Source organism: Python bivittatus, unplaced genomic scaffold (genome assembly GCF_059951505.1).
Source record: "Python bivittatus isolate LINGU-HERP-01145 unplaced genomic scaffold, Pbiv_v1 ctg000610_np1212, whole genome shotgun sequence".
NCBI lineage: Eukaryota > Metazoa > Chordata > Lepidosauria > Squamata > Pythonidae > Python > Python bivittatus.
Genome location: NW_028277088.1, coordinates 52,753,840 through 52,767,127, shown reverse-complemented (window position 1 = coordinate 52,767,127; position 13,288 = coordinate 52,753,840). Strand labels below are relative to the sequence as shown.

Here is a 13,288-nt window from a genome sequence, read left to right as displayed (position 1 = left end):
AAGAGAGAGAGAAGTCAAGACATTAAGCAGGAAATTAAGAGAAATTTTGGTATTCAAAAGTTAAGATTTCACATTACTTAGTGTCCTCCTTTTGTTTGACTTTCTAGCTTTCTTTGTCTAGCTTCCATAATTTCCTCACTTTTCCTTTGTTGTTGTTGTTGTTATTTTCCTCTATGCATTGTCATTCTTGATTGATATATCTTTGTCTTTCCCTCTTGATGTTCAAAGTCTGTGTTCAGACTTCACATATCCATTTTGTTGCCCAAGGCTTTCATCCTCCATCTTTATCTGACAATTGTGATAGTTTGCTCTAAAAGCCACTTGTATCCTTTTCCTTCCTTCCTTCCTTCCTTCCTTCCTTCCTTCCTTCCTTCCTTCCTTCCTTCCTTCCTTCCTTCCTTCCTTCCTTCCTTCCTTCCTTCCTTCCTTTTTTTTCCTCTCTGGAGAAGCAAAAGAGCATGTGTTTCTCTAACACCTGTACTACAGAGACATTCGTATTAGCCTCATCTCACCATTACTGCATAAATATGCAGGGTGCACAGGACAATTCTACACCTCCCCACTGCTTTCAGATATCAACCCTACTACAACATATAATATTGCCAGGTTCTGCGCAGCAGTGCTCAGAATTTGTTGGATGATGACCTGTGCCATAAATAGACTTAACGAGACCTAGTGCGCCATATTAGAGTGCTGTGTAATTTGACAGAAATAGTCTTCCACATACTAACCTTTTATGCTCCCCTACACCCATCTAATGTTCCTACCCTTTCTTTTAGATTCTTATAGACTTTTATATATAGACTTTCTGTTTTAATATCTTCTAGCTTTTCATAATTTCTTTTAGACTCTGATGTATCTTCTATGCTTTTTAATTGACTGTACCCCACCCTCCTTATGCTGGTCTATGACCGTAATAAACATTTGATTTGATTTCTTTTTTGAGAATCTGGGATTTTTTTCTGTTTTGGTTTTCATAGTATCTTTTATCTTTTCTCACATCTGTTCAGATTTTTATGAGTAAACTGTACTGGATCTGTTCCTTAACACTGATCTTATATTCTATATGAACATATTTTAGGTCAAATCTGGCAGACCTACAGACCCTCTTTAATTTTTTTAAGTTTAAACCATGCAATTGACACTAATTCATGGTCTGTTCCTCAGTCTATTCCTGGAAATACCTTGGTTGACTACGTTGCAGTCTCCAGTTTTGTTTTGTTTTGTTTTCCTATTGTATTTGATTCTGATGATGTTCATTTGTAGAATCTGCATTTATGTTGCTTGAAGCAGGTTTGACAATGAAAAAAGAATTATAGGAGGTTAAAAAAAAGGTAGGCACCTCCCCCCCATAGGAGCAAAAGTGGATATGGCTGCAAGGTATACCTTTTTGGAAGACAATGCCAAGTCATGCTGTTTCAAATACAACAGAATCATGTTTTGCAAGGTGTCAACTTGTTTGTTTGAGAAAAGTCTTCAATGGATTTACATCTGGATCCAAGTAGAGGTACTTGTGGATGACAGCTGAGAAATAGCAGGACCTTCTCTATTTTAGCTGTGAGAAGCAGTGACACTGACTTCTCAAAACTGTAAGGTGGAAGGAATTGGAAGAGTAGGTCTAAATTTCCAAAGGTGGAAATATTCTCTGGATGAAGGATGTAACAGAGGAGCAAACCATGCCTGTAGTTTTCTCAGAATTCAGTATGGTAACCTTGGAAATAAAACTGATAAAAACCACAGGTTATTAGTTATAGAGGTTCACATACTTGGAAAATGACTACTGATGGTCCAGAAGCCACTTGGAAACTTTAGTAAGGACAGGCAAAGGAGTAGCAGACTGCATCAACTGGTAGATCAGGCCCTCCACATTCTAAACTCCTGGGCCAAGAAATTGTACCATCCTTCCAATCTACTTGCTGAATGTACTTACTTCCAATCTACTCGCTGCAGGCTTTCAGAAGGGAATCTTGGTATTTGGTCCCCAACCAAATACGAAATATCAGGCAATGATGTGGAAAGAGAAACTGAGTAATTTGAGGTGTCAGAGTCATTACCATCTCCTTTGAAAGATTGAACTGATCTCCACTCAGTGAATATCACAGCTCCCTTGGAATAACTGCTGGAGGAAAAATCCAATGGTCTCTGAAGATCTTGGACTCACTGACCGTGGGGAATAAAATGATTTCTGGGCAAGAGGTATGAGCTCAGATACAATGTCTATTTTAGAGAGATATTGTGAAGAGCAATGAAGTCCAGAGGGTAAGAGAATGCTGCCAATAGAAATTCCTTATTTTGTGGTAATTCTGGACTACTATTGGACAAAGGAGGGAAAGCAGAGTAGGGAGTAGATGGCCAAGAGATCTTGGGCTATCCTGAGAAATATGTAGCAGTGCACTAGGACCATTAAAAATCTGATTTCATGAAGGCCCATAGTCTGCCCTAGAAGAAATTGAAAGACGATAAGATTCAGAGCTGATATTAGAATGAGGCAACCTTCAAAAGAAATCTGAGTCTGTAACTACCCAAATACAATCTTTGTGATCCTAAGTTGGAATCAGGGAATGGATTCAGTTCCAACCTTCTGTTCACAATGAGAGGTCTGGAGTGGAGAATGACATGTCAAGTCATTAATTAATATTCCCTCCACAATTAAACCCCTGTTTTGAGGAGGATCTAAAATATACTGGATTATATGGATTGATGAGCCCAACAGTGGCAGAGCCAGCAGCAGCAGATTTGAAGGTTCATGAGGTGAGGGATTTGAGGCCACTGGGATTTGGTACAGACGCAGTGACTGGGCTTGCATTTCTCCTTTTTGTCTCTTTTTTCTCTTTTTCTGGAATTGGAATATAGTCCTCTTAGAAGGTTCTAAGCATGTACTGGGCAATTTTCTTGGTTTCAGTGATGGCTTAGCCAATTTCCTATAAGTGAAGATTCAATATAACTTTGAGAACATGTGAAAGAACCCCCCGACAAATGTTGGGACATGGTAGAAATTTGGAGGAAAATGAGTGAATCTGCTGCTCCCAGAGTGGCATGCAAGCTAAATGAACAATTACAATGCAATTCTTAACAGAGAACGGCAGTGCATATAACAGCCTGCTGGGTGGCATTTTCCAAGGCAGAAAAGACAAAGATTGATCTGATCTAGAGGACAAGTGTTCCTGGTACTTTGAAAATGGAGTCTTTAAGGCCAAACTCAAATTGGCTTACAAAGCAAAGGGGCAGGTAAAGCAGAGAAAGTCTCATTTGACTGAATATGCCCAAACGTAGATAAGAGTTCATGTGGTGGTAAAAGCAGTGAAATGCCAATGCTTTTTCACTGTTGTTGCCTCCATGGATTACTCTTCAGACCCTTTTAGGGAAGGATTGACTAGCAGTGGGCTGCTTGAACAGTTTGCGAGGAATCTGAAGGATAAAATTGCTCATATTTGATTGGGATTGGACACTGGATGGGCAAGCACAAGAAAGATGACAGATGTATCATCTTGCCACATTACCTGGGATTGTTTTGAGCCTGTGTAGCCTGACAAAATGAGTAGGATGTTCTACAATGTTAGCTCTGCCACCGTTAGGTTAGATCTTATTTGGTGAGTGAAAACTTCCAGGGAGACGGTGGGTATGGATGGTGTTTACTGCATCCTTGGGTGAGGAGATTATGTACTCCTTCCTCAAGGAACTATTGCTTGATCTGACTATTTTGGACAATTAGCAACCTGGCTTCTACCTTCCCTTTTTAGGAAGGATAGAAGGTGCAGTTGTGGAGGGTCCTGGAGAAAGCAGATTATATGGACTCTTTTCAGTCTGGGTTGAAGTCTGAGTATGAGGCTGAGATGGCATTGATTGATAATGACCTGTGTCAAGACTAGGATAAGGGGAGCATGATCCTCCTGGTCCTCTCAATGCCATTTGATACTGTCAATCATGCATCCTTTTGAAGTGCCTGCAAGGGTTGGGAGTGGGCAACACAGTTTTGCAGTAAATCTATTCCTTCCCAACCAATTAGAGGGGGTGGTGAGAGTTCAAGGCCATGGGTTCTCTGTAGTGGGGTGCCTCAGGGGTTTACCCTCTCCTATTATTTAACATCTATATGAAGCCATTGGGGGAGTCATCCTTCTGCACAGGGTGGTATGCTCAATATATGGATGATATCTAGTCATATATTCACTCCAGGGTTGAACAGGAGATGCTATTGAGGTTCCAACCTTGTGCCAGGAGTCTGTTAGCATCTGGATGAGGAAAACAGTCTTACACTGAATCCTAGCAAGACGGAATGGCTGTGGATTTGGACCCCCCCCCCGCCCCAATTCTGGAAGTAGTCCATCTTAGCTTTGGATATGGTTGCATACAGTTCATAATCTGCAGAACCTCTTGGACTTGCAGCCCCTACTCAATGAACAGGTGAAGGACATGACCAGGATAGCCTTTGTACAACTTTATCCATTTACAATTATTGCTGAGCTTTATTGACAATAATTCAGTCTTTTCACCTCTCATATGAACTATGGGTTAGGGTTAGGGTTATGGCAATTCACTCTACGTGGAGCTGCACTTGAAGACTATGCTTAAGCTCATCAAGAATTAGGAACCTGGGGACTAGCAAATCCTACTAATTCTGCTCATGTATTAACTCTATGGGAGTGGCACTGGTTGCCAGTCAATGGTTGCCTATGTTTCCTTTTGTTATGGCCGTGCTAGACATGTCCTCTGATGAGCAGAATGGGATGGATTCAGGGGCATCTAGGGACAATGGTGGGTGATTCCAGTAGTGGTGGGCCCAATGATTCTGCTTTGTTTGAGGCAGTTCTTACAAAAACCCAGGACACCTTAACTGCACCCACTGACAGCCTCTAGACTCCAGTCCTAAACAATGGCATGTGATAAGGATTCAACAACAGGGAGCAGAACTCTGTAGATCTGAGAAATTAGTAAAGAAACAAGCCTAGAGAAGAGCCACTGCTGAGGGGTAAGCTGCCACAGCTGTGTATTGGGTGAAGGGTCAGCATGGCTGTTTTATTGGCCTCACTTCTGGGAGCAGATGCTGAGGACAACTTTTCAAGCTTTATCTCATTTGTGTTTACCTTGCCATGCCATGCTTAGAACTCTGGATTCTACCTCACTGTGTCTCATGTCTTTGCCCTTGGATTTGTTGCTTATTTATCAGATTCCTGGTCTTGACCTATGTCAATCCTCTGACTACATTTACAGTTGCTATCTTAAGAGATTAGTTAAAAGGACTCATTTCTCCTAAAAGTTCTACCCAGGCTTGCATATCACTGGATAGCAGGCATCCAGCTTGCTATCTTTTTGGCTGGAAGCCAGCAGTGATAGCACAGAAAACTCATCTTTTAAACATTTTACTTCCAGAGATTAGGATAGCCTTGCCCCTATTAGAATTCCAGAGAGTTGTAAAGAACTGGTTCCTTAGGAGGGGCTATGGACAGGAAATGAAGATTGACTATTCTTCCTGTGAAGTACTATCACATGAATTGGTAGGTGAGATTATTGTTCTTTTCTAATTGTTTGAAATTTACTGTATATTTTTAACCTTAACTTCCAAACTGAGGTTTGGAAAGTGCTCCAAGTCAACATGTTAGTGAGGAAAAGAAGCCTGTGTAATAAATAAAAAAAGTAAATTTTAAATGGCCCATTCCAGTCTAGCTAAGTTCACTCACTGAAACATCCAACTTATTGCACTTCATTTCCACTTTGACAATTATGGTTTTCTTTTGTTCATGTTATCACATTTTATGTTCCAATTATATGTGTTTTTGTAAAATGAAGAACTCCTCTTTCCATACTGGCTTTCACTTACTAGACTTTCTTACCACTTTGATCTGGCTATGTGTCATATCCAATTCAGTTCCTTTAACTCATGCCACTTTGCACTTTAATGCATGTTTACTGTGTCCCTTTCAACTTATATAAACTTTGTCCATGGATTATGGTTGTCTATAAGGATGAAAAACGTTGCTAGACACAGAGAACTACTTCTCTCTCTCTCTTTCTTTGGAGAAGGAGGGGAGCTGAAGATAGTTTGATGGAGGGATTAATGTTAGTTAGTTAGTTAGTTGATTAATGTTTTCACCTTAGTTTGGCTATCTGCTTTGCCAATCCAAGATTTGTTTATCGTATTTTTATGATATCTTCTCCTGGGTTGCTGAAGGTGACATGCTTAGAGGTTCACATTTTAGCTCCAACATAGCAATCTTGTGAAGTGGGTTGGGCTAGTTGACAAGCCAACCCAAACTCACCAGTAAGTTTTATGATCAAGTTAAATTTGAAATTGGGTCTCCATTCCCACTCCAACATCACTCTGACTCAGCCTACAGAGGCGTACTGCCTATAAGACAGTGATATTCCTTGGATGCAGCCCAAATTGTATCTACTAAAAAACTAACTTATAAACACATTTATTAAATTAAATACAGCATTTCATTTTGGGGAAAATTATCTAAAAAGGCTATAGCAAATTACATATATTTCTATCTCTACTGCTCTTATTTACCACACTATTAACAATCTGCCTGATGTAGGCAAAACCTCTGGGGAAATAATAGCCCATCAGTTAACTGGCTTAACAGTTAAAAAGAAATTGGGCTATGCAATCTTGTAACGATGACCTGGTTTTCTTTTTTTGTAAAACCACAGAGGTTGCTGCACTGCACAGTTGTTCTGAACCATAATTTCCAGTCATATTCAGAATAAAATTCATCACAAGTAGAAAAACCTTCAGTTATCTGCAAATTACTTCTCAACTGAGAACTTCAAAAACCCCAATAGTTAAACTGAATTAAACTTTTAGACCTATATGGGCAAAAAATTTGCAAAATCTTTCATGCCTTCTCTGAAATCCAGTCCCTTGTACTGCAAAAATCAATACTGAGAAATTGAATTCTTTTGAATTATTGCATACAATAGTTCTTAATGGAAACCTGATGATAAATCTTATAATAAAAATAGGTTACAGTCAGAAGACTGGTACATGAAGAAGTGCTACACTGCAAGGTTAAAATCCTGGCAATAACTGTTGACTAATAAGAAATATCCTACTTACAAGTACCTCTTGGGGCCAGTTCACTGCCAAACTGAACTGTATTGACCTACTAAGTCAGCAAGTATTAAATAAGATAGACTGGATAAAATTCTCCTACAAATTTAGCCAATGAATGGAAAAAAGTAATCCCACTCCCACATCTGAACCACTGATGTACATAGGAGATGAAAGCAGAAACCATTCCTTTTCAGATTGTCAGAGGCAGTATTTGAAGATTCATGCCCTGTGTTCACCTGCAGAAAAGGGTAGACCTATGATGGTGTGCTGGATGAGTGGGAGGCATGATACAAATTCATTCCTGCCTCCAACGTTCAGCTGAACTGAGGAAGACCCACACTGAGCCATTAATTACATTAGAATTAAACTACTGAATTGAGGGCTGGAAATTGACTTTAAACCTAGCGGATTATGCTCTAAATCTGGGCTCCCAAAAGAGAAGTATAGAGGGTGATGAATGAAGTGTGAAATGGAATCTGGGAAACAGAAATGGTGGCAGAATTTCCTCCTACAAAAACTGCTGATCTGTGTCAGTGTGTAATTGATTCCAATCTATACAGTTCTTGGCAGCTCTCAGCTTTATCTGAATGTTTGGGATGTCTGATTGACAAATTAATTCTGTGTGTTCATATTTTCCAAACTGTATCTACCTGGCATACATAGGGGGGTTTCCCCCCCTCTCCCCTTATTGTTTAGCTATCTTACCTTATTTGCTACTGTATACTCATTCATATACTCAGTGACTATCTTTGATACTTCAAAATATACTACAAAGTCAACTGGAAGCATCAAATATTTGTAAACTATAGAATTAATACAGTAACAACTTTTAAGAGCAAACATACGAAAAGGTAAAAGTTTTCAAATTCTGCCTTCTAGTCTATAGAGCCTATAGTATCAAATCTGGTTTCTGTTCTGTTCTGTTCCGTTCCGTTCCGTTCCGTTCCGTTCCGTTCCATTCCATTCCATTCCATTCCACTCCACTCCACTCTCCATTCTTTACATCAGACTCATAATTCCCAAAGCTCCTTATACAACATTAGAACATTCAGTGGCTCTTTAAGACTTTTTTTTCAAAGTTGCTACTTCTGGCATGCAAAATACATTTAGGGCAATGGCATCTACAAAAACTTGCCATATGGTCTGCCCCTTTGGAGTGCCATGACATGGCAACCCATATAATAAAGGATGGGGCATGCATCATGCTGACATCGTCCCCCCCACCCCCCTTGTCCTTCCATGGACACTGATGATTCCAGGAGTGAGAACTGCATAGATACAGGAGAGAAAGTAAGAGAGAGAGACTACTGTTATCAGCAAGAGTGAACTCTCTTCCATTACTGTCTCTGTCCGAGTGAAGCTACAGTTTGAGCAGCATTGTGGCAGAGAAACTATTACTACCCCCAAGAGCTACCATTTCCATTTGTTCCGCTCCATTGATTCACCCTGTTCTGTGCAGTATCCTTAAAAGGAAGCTCTATGGAAAGTCTTATTCCAGTACACTTCTGGCATTTGAGTCCATTCCATTCCATTCCATTCCATTCCATTCCATTCCATTCTTTACATCAGACTCATAATTCCCAAAGCTCCTTATACCACATTAGAGCATTCAGTGGCACTTTAAGATTGAGATATTTTCAAAGTTGTCACTTCTGGCATGCAAAATATATTTAAGGCAGTGGCGTCTATGTATGCTTTTAGGTATTAAGAAAAATGCATTTAGGGTTTCATATGTTATTGAATTAAATCTGTGTTACCTTGTCACCACCAAAAACACTTTAATTTTCTTGTTAAATGTTGTGTGCCCTACAGTATTTGTTCCCAGTTGTGTGTTAAGACTTTCTGGCATATAATAATGGCACTCAACCACCCGCTAATTATGTTCTTCTAATGCCAACCCCTGCCTTTATTTAATAATTACCAGCTTCACAAATAACTGTTTTGTCATACAAAGTGTACAAAAGACTAACTTAACATAGGACTTAGCAGCAAATTAAACTATACTGAATGAAATTTAAGGAATACAGAGTATCTACATTTGTCCTTGTTGGCACCAAAGGCATAGCACATGAGGAAGCATACTCTCCTTCAACTAGTTTAGAAAATCAAGGTGGCACTAACCATCATTTGTTACAGAGATATCACTAGCTGATGTATTTTTGAGACAGGTAAGACAGAGAATTAAGACATTCTATGAAGGCCAAGCTAAATAAAACATGGTGAAGGTAAATTCTGTTTCACGTCAAGCTCAACTCCTGATGCCTTCATGAACACACCCATGTTGTGTTCTTGGCAACAATAAGGAAGTGGTTTGTCACTGCCTTCTCCAGGATGTCCCCCCCCCCCCCAAATTTCCCAATCTAAGCAACAGACCTGTTATTTTTGGGTGGCAGGTAGTAGCACTGAGTTTAACACTGTCTGGGCTCCAAAGTTGAATGGGTTCAGGCCTGGTTAGTACTTGGTGTCTTTATATTTTTACTCCCATCTAAGTACTAGGCCAGGCTGAATCCTCTGTAGTTTTTCAAGATCAGCCAACGTTGGCTACTGTTTCTGAATTGTGCTGCTTATTTTATCTTGTTGACTAACGTTCTAATCAACTGCAACTTCTGTGTGAGCTGTCAAAAATGTTTTTCACTGCAGAAGCATAGAAATATGTTTAACAAATAAATAAATAATAAAACAAACATCTGTAATTGGGATGTTATGTGGAAAGTCTTATTAGGAATTTGTCTTCTATAACTGAATTCTTAGTGGTAAATTGTGATTAACAAAACAATCATATGGACAAGAAGATAAATACATTTTTAATTTTATTGCAATTTTAAAAAAAATACAGAAAAACAATATACGAACAAATTAAAAGAAAAACACCAAAAAGTAAAAAAGTAAAATAAACTAATTAAAGAAAAAACCCTAAAAAATGAACATGCTATATTGATATAAATCACCTACATATATCACATATTCATTTAGTCATTTAATAACAAAGTATCATATTGTGCATTTAAATTTATCTGGATCAAGAAAAATAAATAGATCTTTGATAAATTCACCACATAGCATAAATGAAAATATCCAAGTTCCCAATTAGTCCAAGAGTTAAAGAAGAGCCTGCAGAATAAGTCCCTTGGTTGCTGAAAAGAGTGGAACTCTTTTTGTGGAATAGCTTGTTCTGGCTAACATCTCCTGCTACATCTTTCTTTTTCTACAACATTTATTTTTATTCTCCTCCCATTCATGATTTTCACCATATAAGGTCAAGGCCTATAATTTCCAGGAAGGCTCAACCCCTGTCACCTCCCAAGATACACAATGTGATATAGTGGTGAAGATGCTGGTTCATGTCTAACCTCAGACATGGAAACTCACTGGGTGACTTTGGGCCAGTCACTCTCTCCCAGCCCATCCTCCTTCACAGGGTTGTTGTAGGGGAAAATGGGAAGAGGGAGTGATGTCCCTAAAAGTGGTGTTTTTTTTAATAAAATGAATATATAAGACACCTGAAAATGTGGGTTTCCTTCCTTCAGAAGGAAAGATCATTCTGTGCCAGCAAGAACAATCTCTCCTTTCTCTCTCTCTCCACCCTTATTTCTTTCTTGGCCATGGCTTACCTCTCCTTGCCAGATGGGATTGACAGTGTTACACATAATCTTGGACCTTTTCTCCTGTCCATGGTGAGGAAGAGCTGGGAAGATGCTATGCTTTCCAGGTTGGATTGAAATTTTAAGGTAAGGGTCTGGATTGAAGAACATGCCTTTTTTCAAACCAAAAGCTTGGAAATCTGCAAAATGTTAAACGTCCGTATTAGCATTATATTCTATATTCTGTTCAACTATTAGTCACATTTACCATTTAAGCATTTAATGTTGTATTAAATTAAATAAATATAGGTAGTCCTTCTTTAGTGACCACAATTGGGACCAGCAACTTGGTCATTAAGTGAAGTAGTTGCTAAGTGAAACCATGACTGTGCTTATGAACTTACTTCAGCTCTCCTTTGCTTTACAGACCTGAGAAAGTTGTAAATATGAGGATTGGTCGTAAAGTTACTTTTCATCACCATCATAACTGCAAATAGTCATTAAACAAGGACTACCTGTACTCTCTATCATAATGATAACCAAGACAAGATTCAAAACCAGTGAATTAAGTTTCAATTATTGCTTTGAGATGTAATTGGATGCACATTAAAAATCATGCTAGTATTCACAATTTGTTCAATCGGGGCAAAAGACCTGATGAAAATAGGTGGGGGCAAAGACGTCTAAAAAGCTGTAATAATGAAAAAAAATTCCCAGCCAATGATGAAATCATGTAAGAAACTGGAAGGAGATTTAGGTTCAGTGATACAAATCTAGAACAAAAAGCCATCGTTTATATGTTGAGAAACTGAATCCTGAAAAATCCAAGAAAAAGTCTTCCATGGTTTCTCAAAGAGCTTTTAGAAGAAGGAAGACAAGAGTGAAAAGTGCAGCCACCTTCCACCATCCTGAGGCTCTGGATTGGCCAAACCTGGAAAATAATTGCTTCGATAGGTTATGTGAATCTTTCCACTTCTCTAGTCCACACAATGAGCAACCAGAACTTTCCAGATAATAGCTTATTCCCATTCTAGAATTCAGCATACACACCAAGGTATTTCTAAGAAAGTTTCTGTATTCCACTGCCAGAGCTACAAAAGCCTTATCCACTAGGAATATTTTCATCGCATTAAACTTCTCCTGAAAATACATTCATTATGGCTATTAGGAGAATGTGAACTGGCCACATTGGACATGCATGATGAAAACCAAATCCTGACAACTGAAGTTGCCAGATACTCTTGCAATAGACTCATTTTAATTTTTCGCACATTGCTAACAGAGATAACTGCTTTTTAATTGTTTTCAGAAAGAATAAAAGGAAACATAATAATAAATAATTATAATTATGTGGGTTTTAAACAGTGTGGCATAGTGGAAAAATGCTGGGAAGAGTGAAGATATATAGCTTTAGATCTTTAAAGTAATTTTCATAACCTGCATTCCAGGAAGATGCTGCAATTCCTTAATAAAAAGGCCAGGAAAGGCATTCTAGCTTCCCTGAGACAACTTATCCATCACCATCAGTTTTTCTCTACAAAAGCTCAGCCAGAAAATGAGACCTCACCAGACAGACCAAAACCTTAGGGAAAGAGAGGATGTGTTTCTTGGCAGACAAAATCTGATGGGATAGAAAGCGGGAAAATCACTGTCTTAGCCCAACCTACCAAAGAGATTTGTGGTGGAGCAAAAAAGGGAGGATCTATATACATCATCCTGAATATCTTGGATGCAATACAAATATATTAAATAAAAAGCCCTATTTTAGAGGTTACAGAAAAGCTAAGTGGACAGATTTTAGACAAGATGAGGCTTTCCGTGAGCCATAAATATATTCTCTTTGTGATTTCCATACTACTAACTGAAAGCTTTAATAATAATTACTTTCTACTCTTCCAAATCTTTTAAAACAACTATTGTGTGGTTCCTGGTCACAGTTAAAGGGAGTATTTTTTTTCATTAATTTAAATCTTCCATAGTGCTTTACCTACTAAAGTGTCAAAAAATGGGATACATTTTACCATATTTGCTCATTTTTAATGATGGACAAAAATGATGACTATAAGCACATTTCTTTATGATTTTGTTTGAGTTTCCAAGGCAGCAATAAAGGAAGATTAGAGCAAGGAGACACAATAAGAAGATTGGTGCAATCAAGAATAAAATAAAATACCTAAAGTATGGTTCAGGGCTGTTGACTGACAAGAACAGATACTATGCTGAAAAAAAAGTCAGCAGCAACACGATCTTCCTGGAAATTCTAGTATGCACTAACTATGCCTCTTCCTCTCTCCTTAGAAGATCATGACTTATTAACAAACCTGAAAAGATGCCCATACTCACATAGTTGCCATGGAAAACTGAACAATGTTTACCTTATTAATCTTAATGAGAAATAACAGCTGTAATGAATAGCTATTGGGATCTGAAAGCTATACAATCAAAATGCTGGGGATTTTTGAAATCAGTTATTTCTTTTCATCTTCAAAGTTATGTTGAAATCCAGGGCAAATGTACCAGCATTTTTAGATGTTAGAGGAAAACATACCTGAAAGCGAGAAACTGATCAGCCTTCTGCTTCCATGCCCCTGGACTGAATCTTCACTGGTGATATTTTTAAAAATCTGTGACAAAGAGGAAAATATCAAAAACG

At 38.4% G+C, this 13,288-nt stretch overlaps 1 protein-coding gene across 2 annotated transcripts in view; it reads right to left on the bottom strand.

Moving 5' to 3' along the window:
• The window catches only part of HECW1 (HECT, C2 and WW domain containing E3 ubiquitin protein ligase 1), a 153,061-nt gene that overhangs the window by 83,243 nt on the left and 56,530 nt on the right, over positions 1 to 13,288 (bottom strand). For both annotated transcript variants that reach the window (XM_088150014.1, XM_088150015.1), the window contains 2 exons: positions 13,184 to 13,259; positions 10,666 to 10,835 (listed from right to left, as the gene is read on the bottom strand). In XM_088150014.1, the coding sequence (XP_088006140.1) occupies positions 10,666 to 10,835; positions 13,184 to 13,259 (246 nt within the window). The remainder of the gene's footprint in view (positions 1 to 10,665; positions 10,836 to 13,183; positions 13,260 to 13,288) is intronic.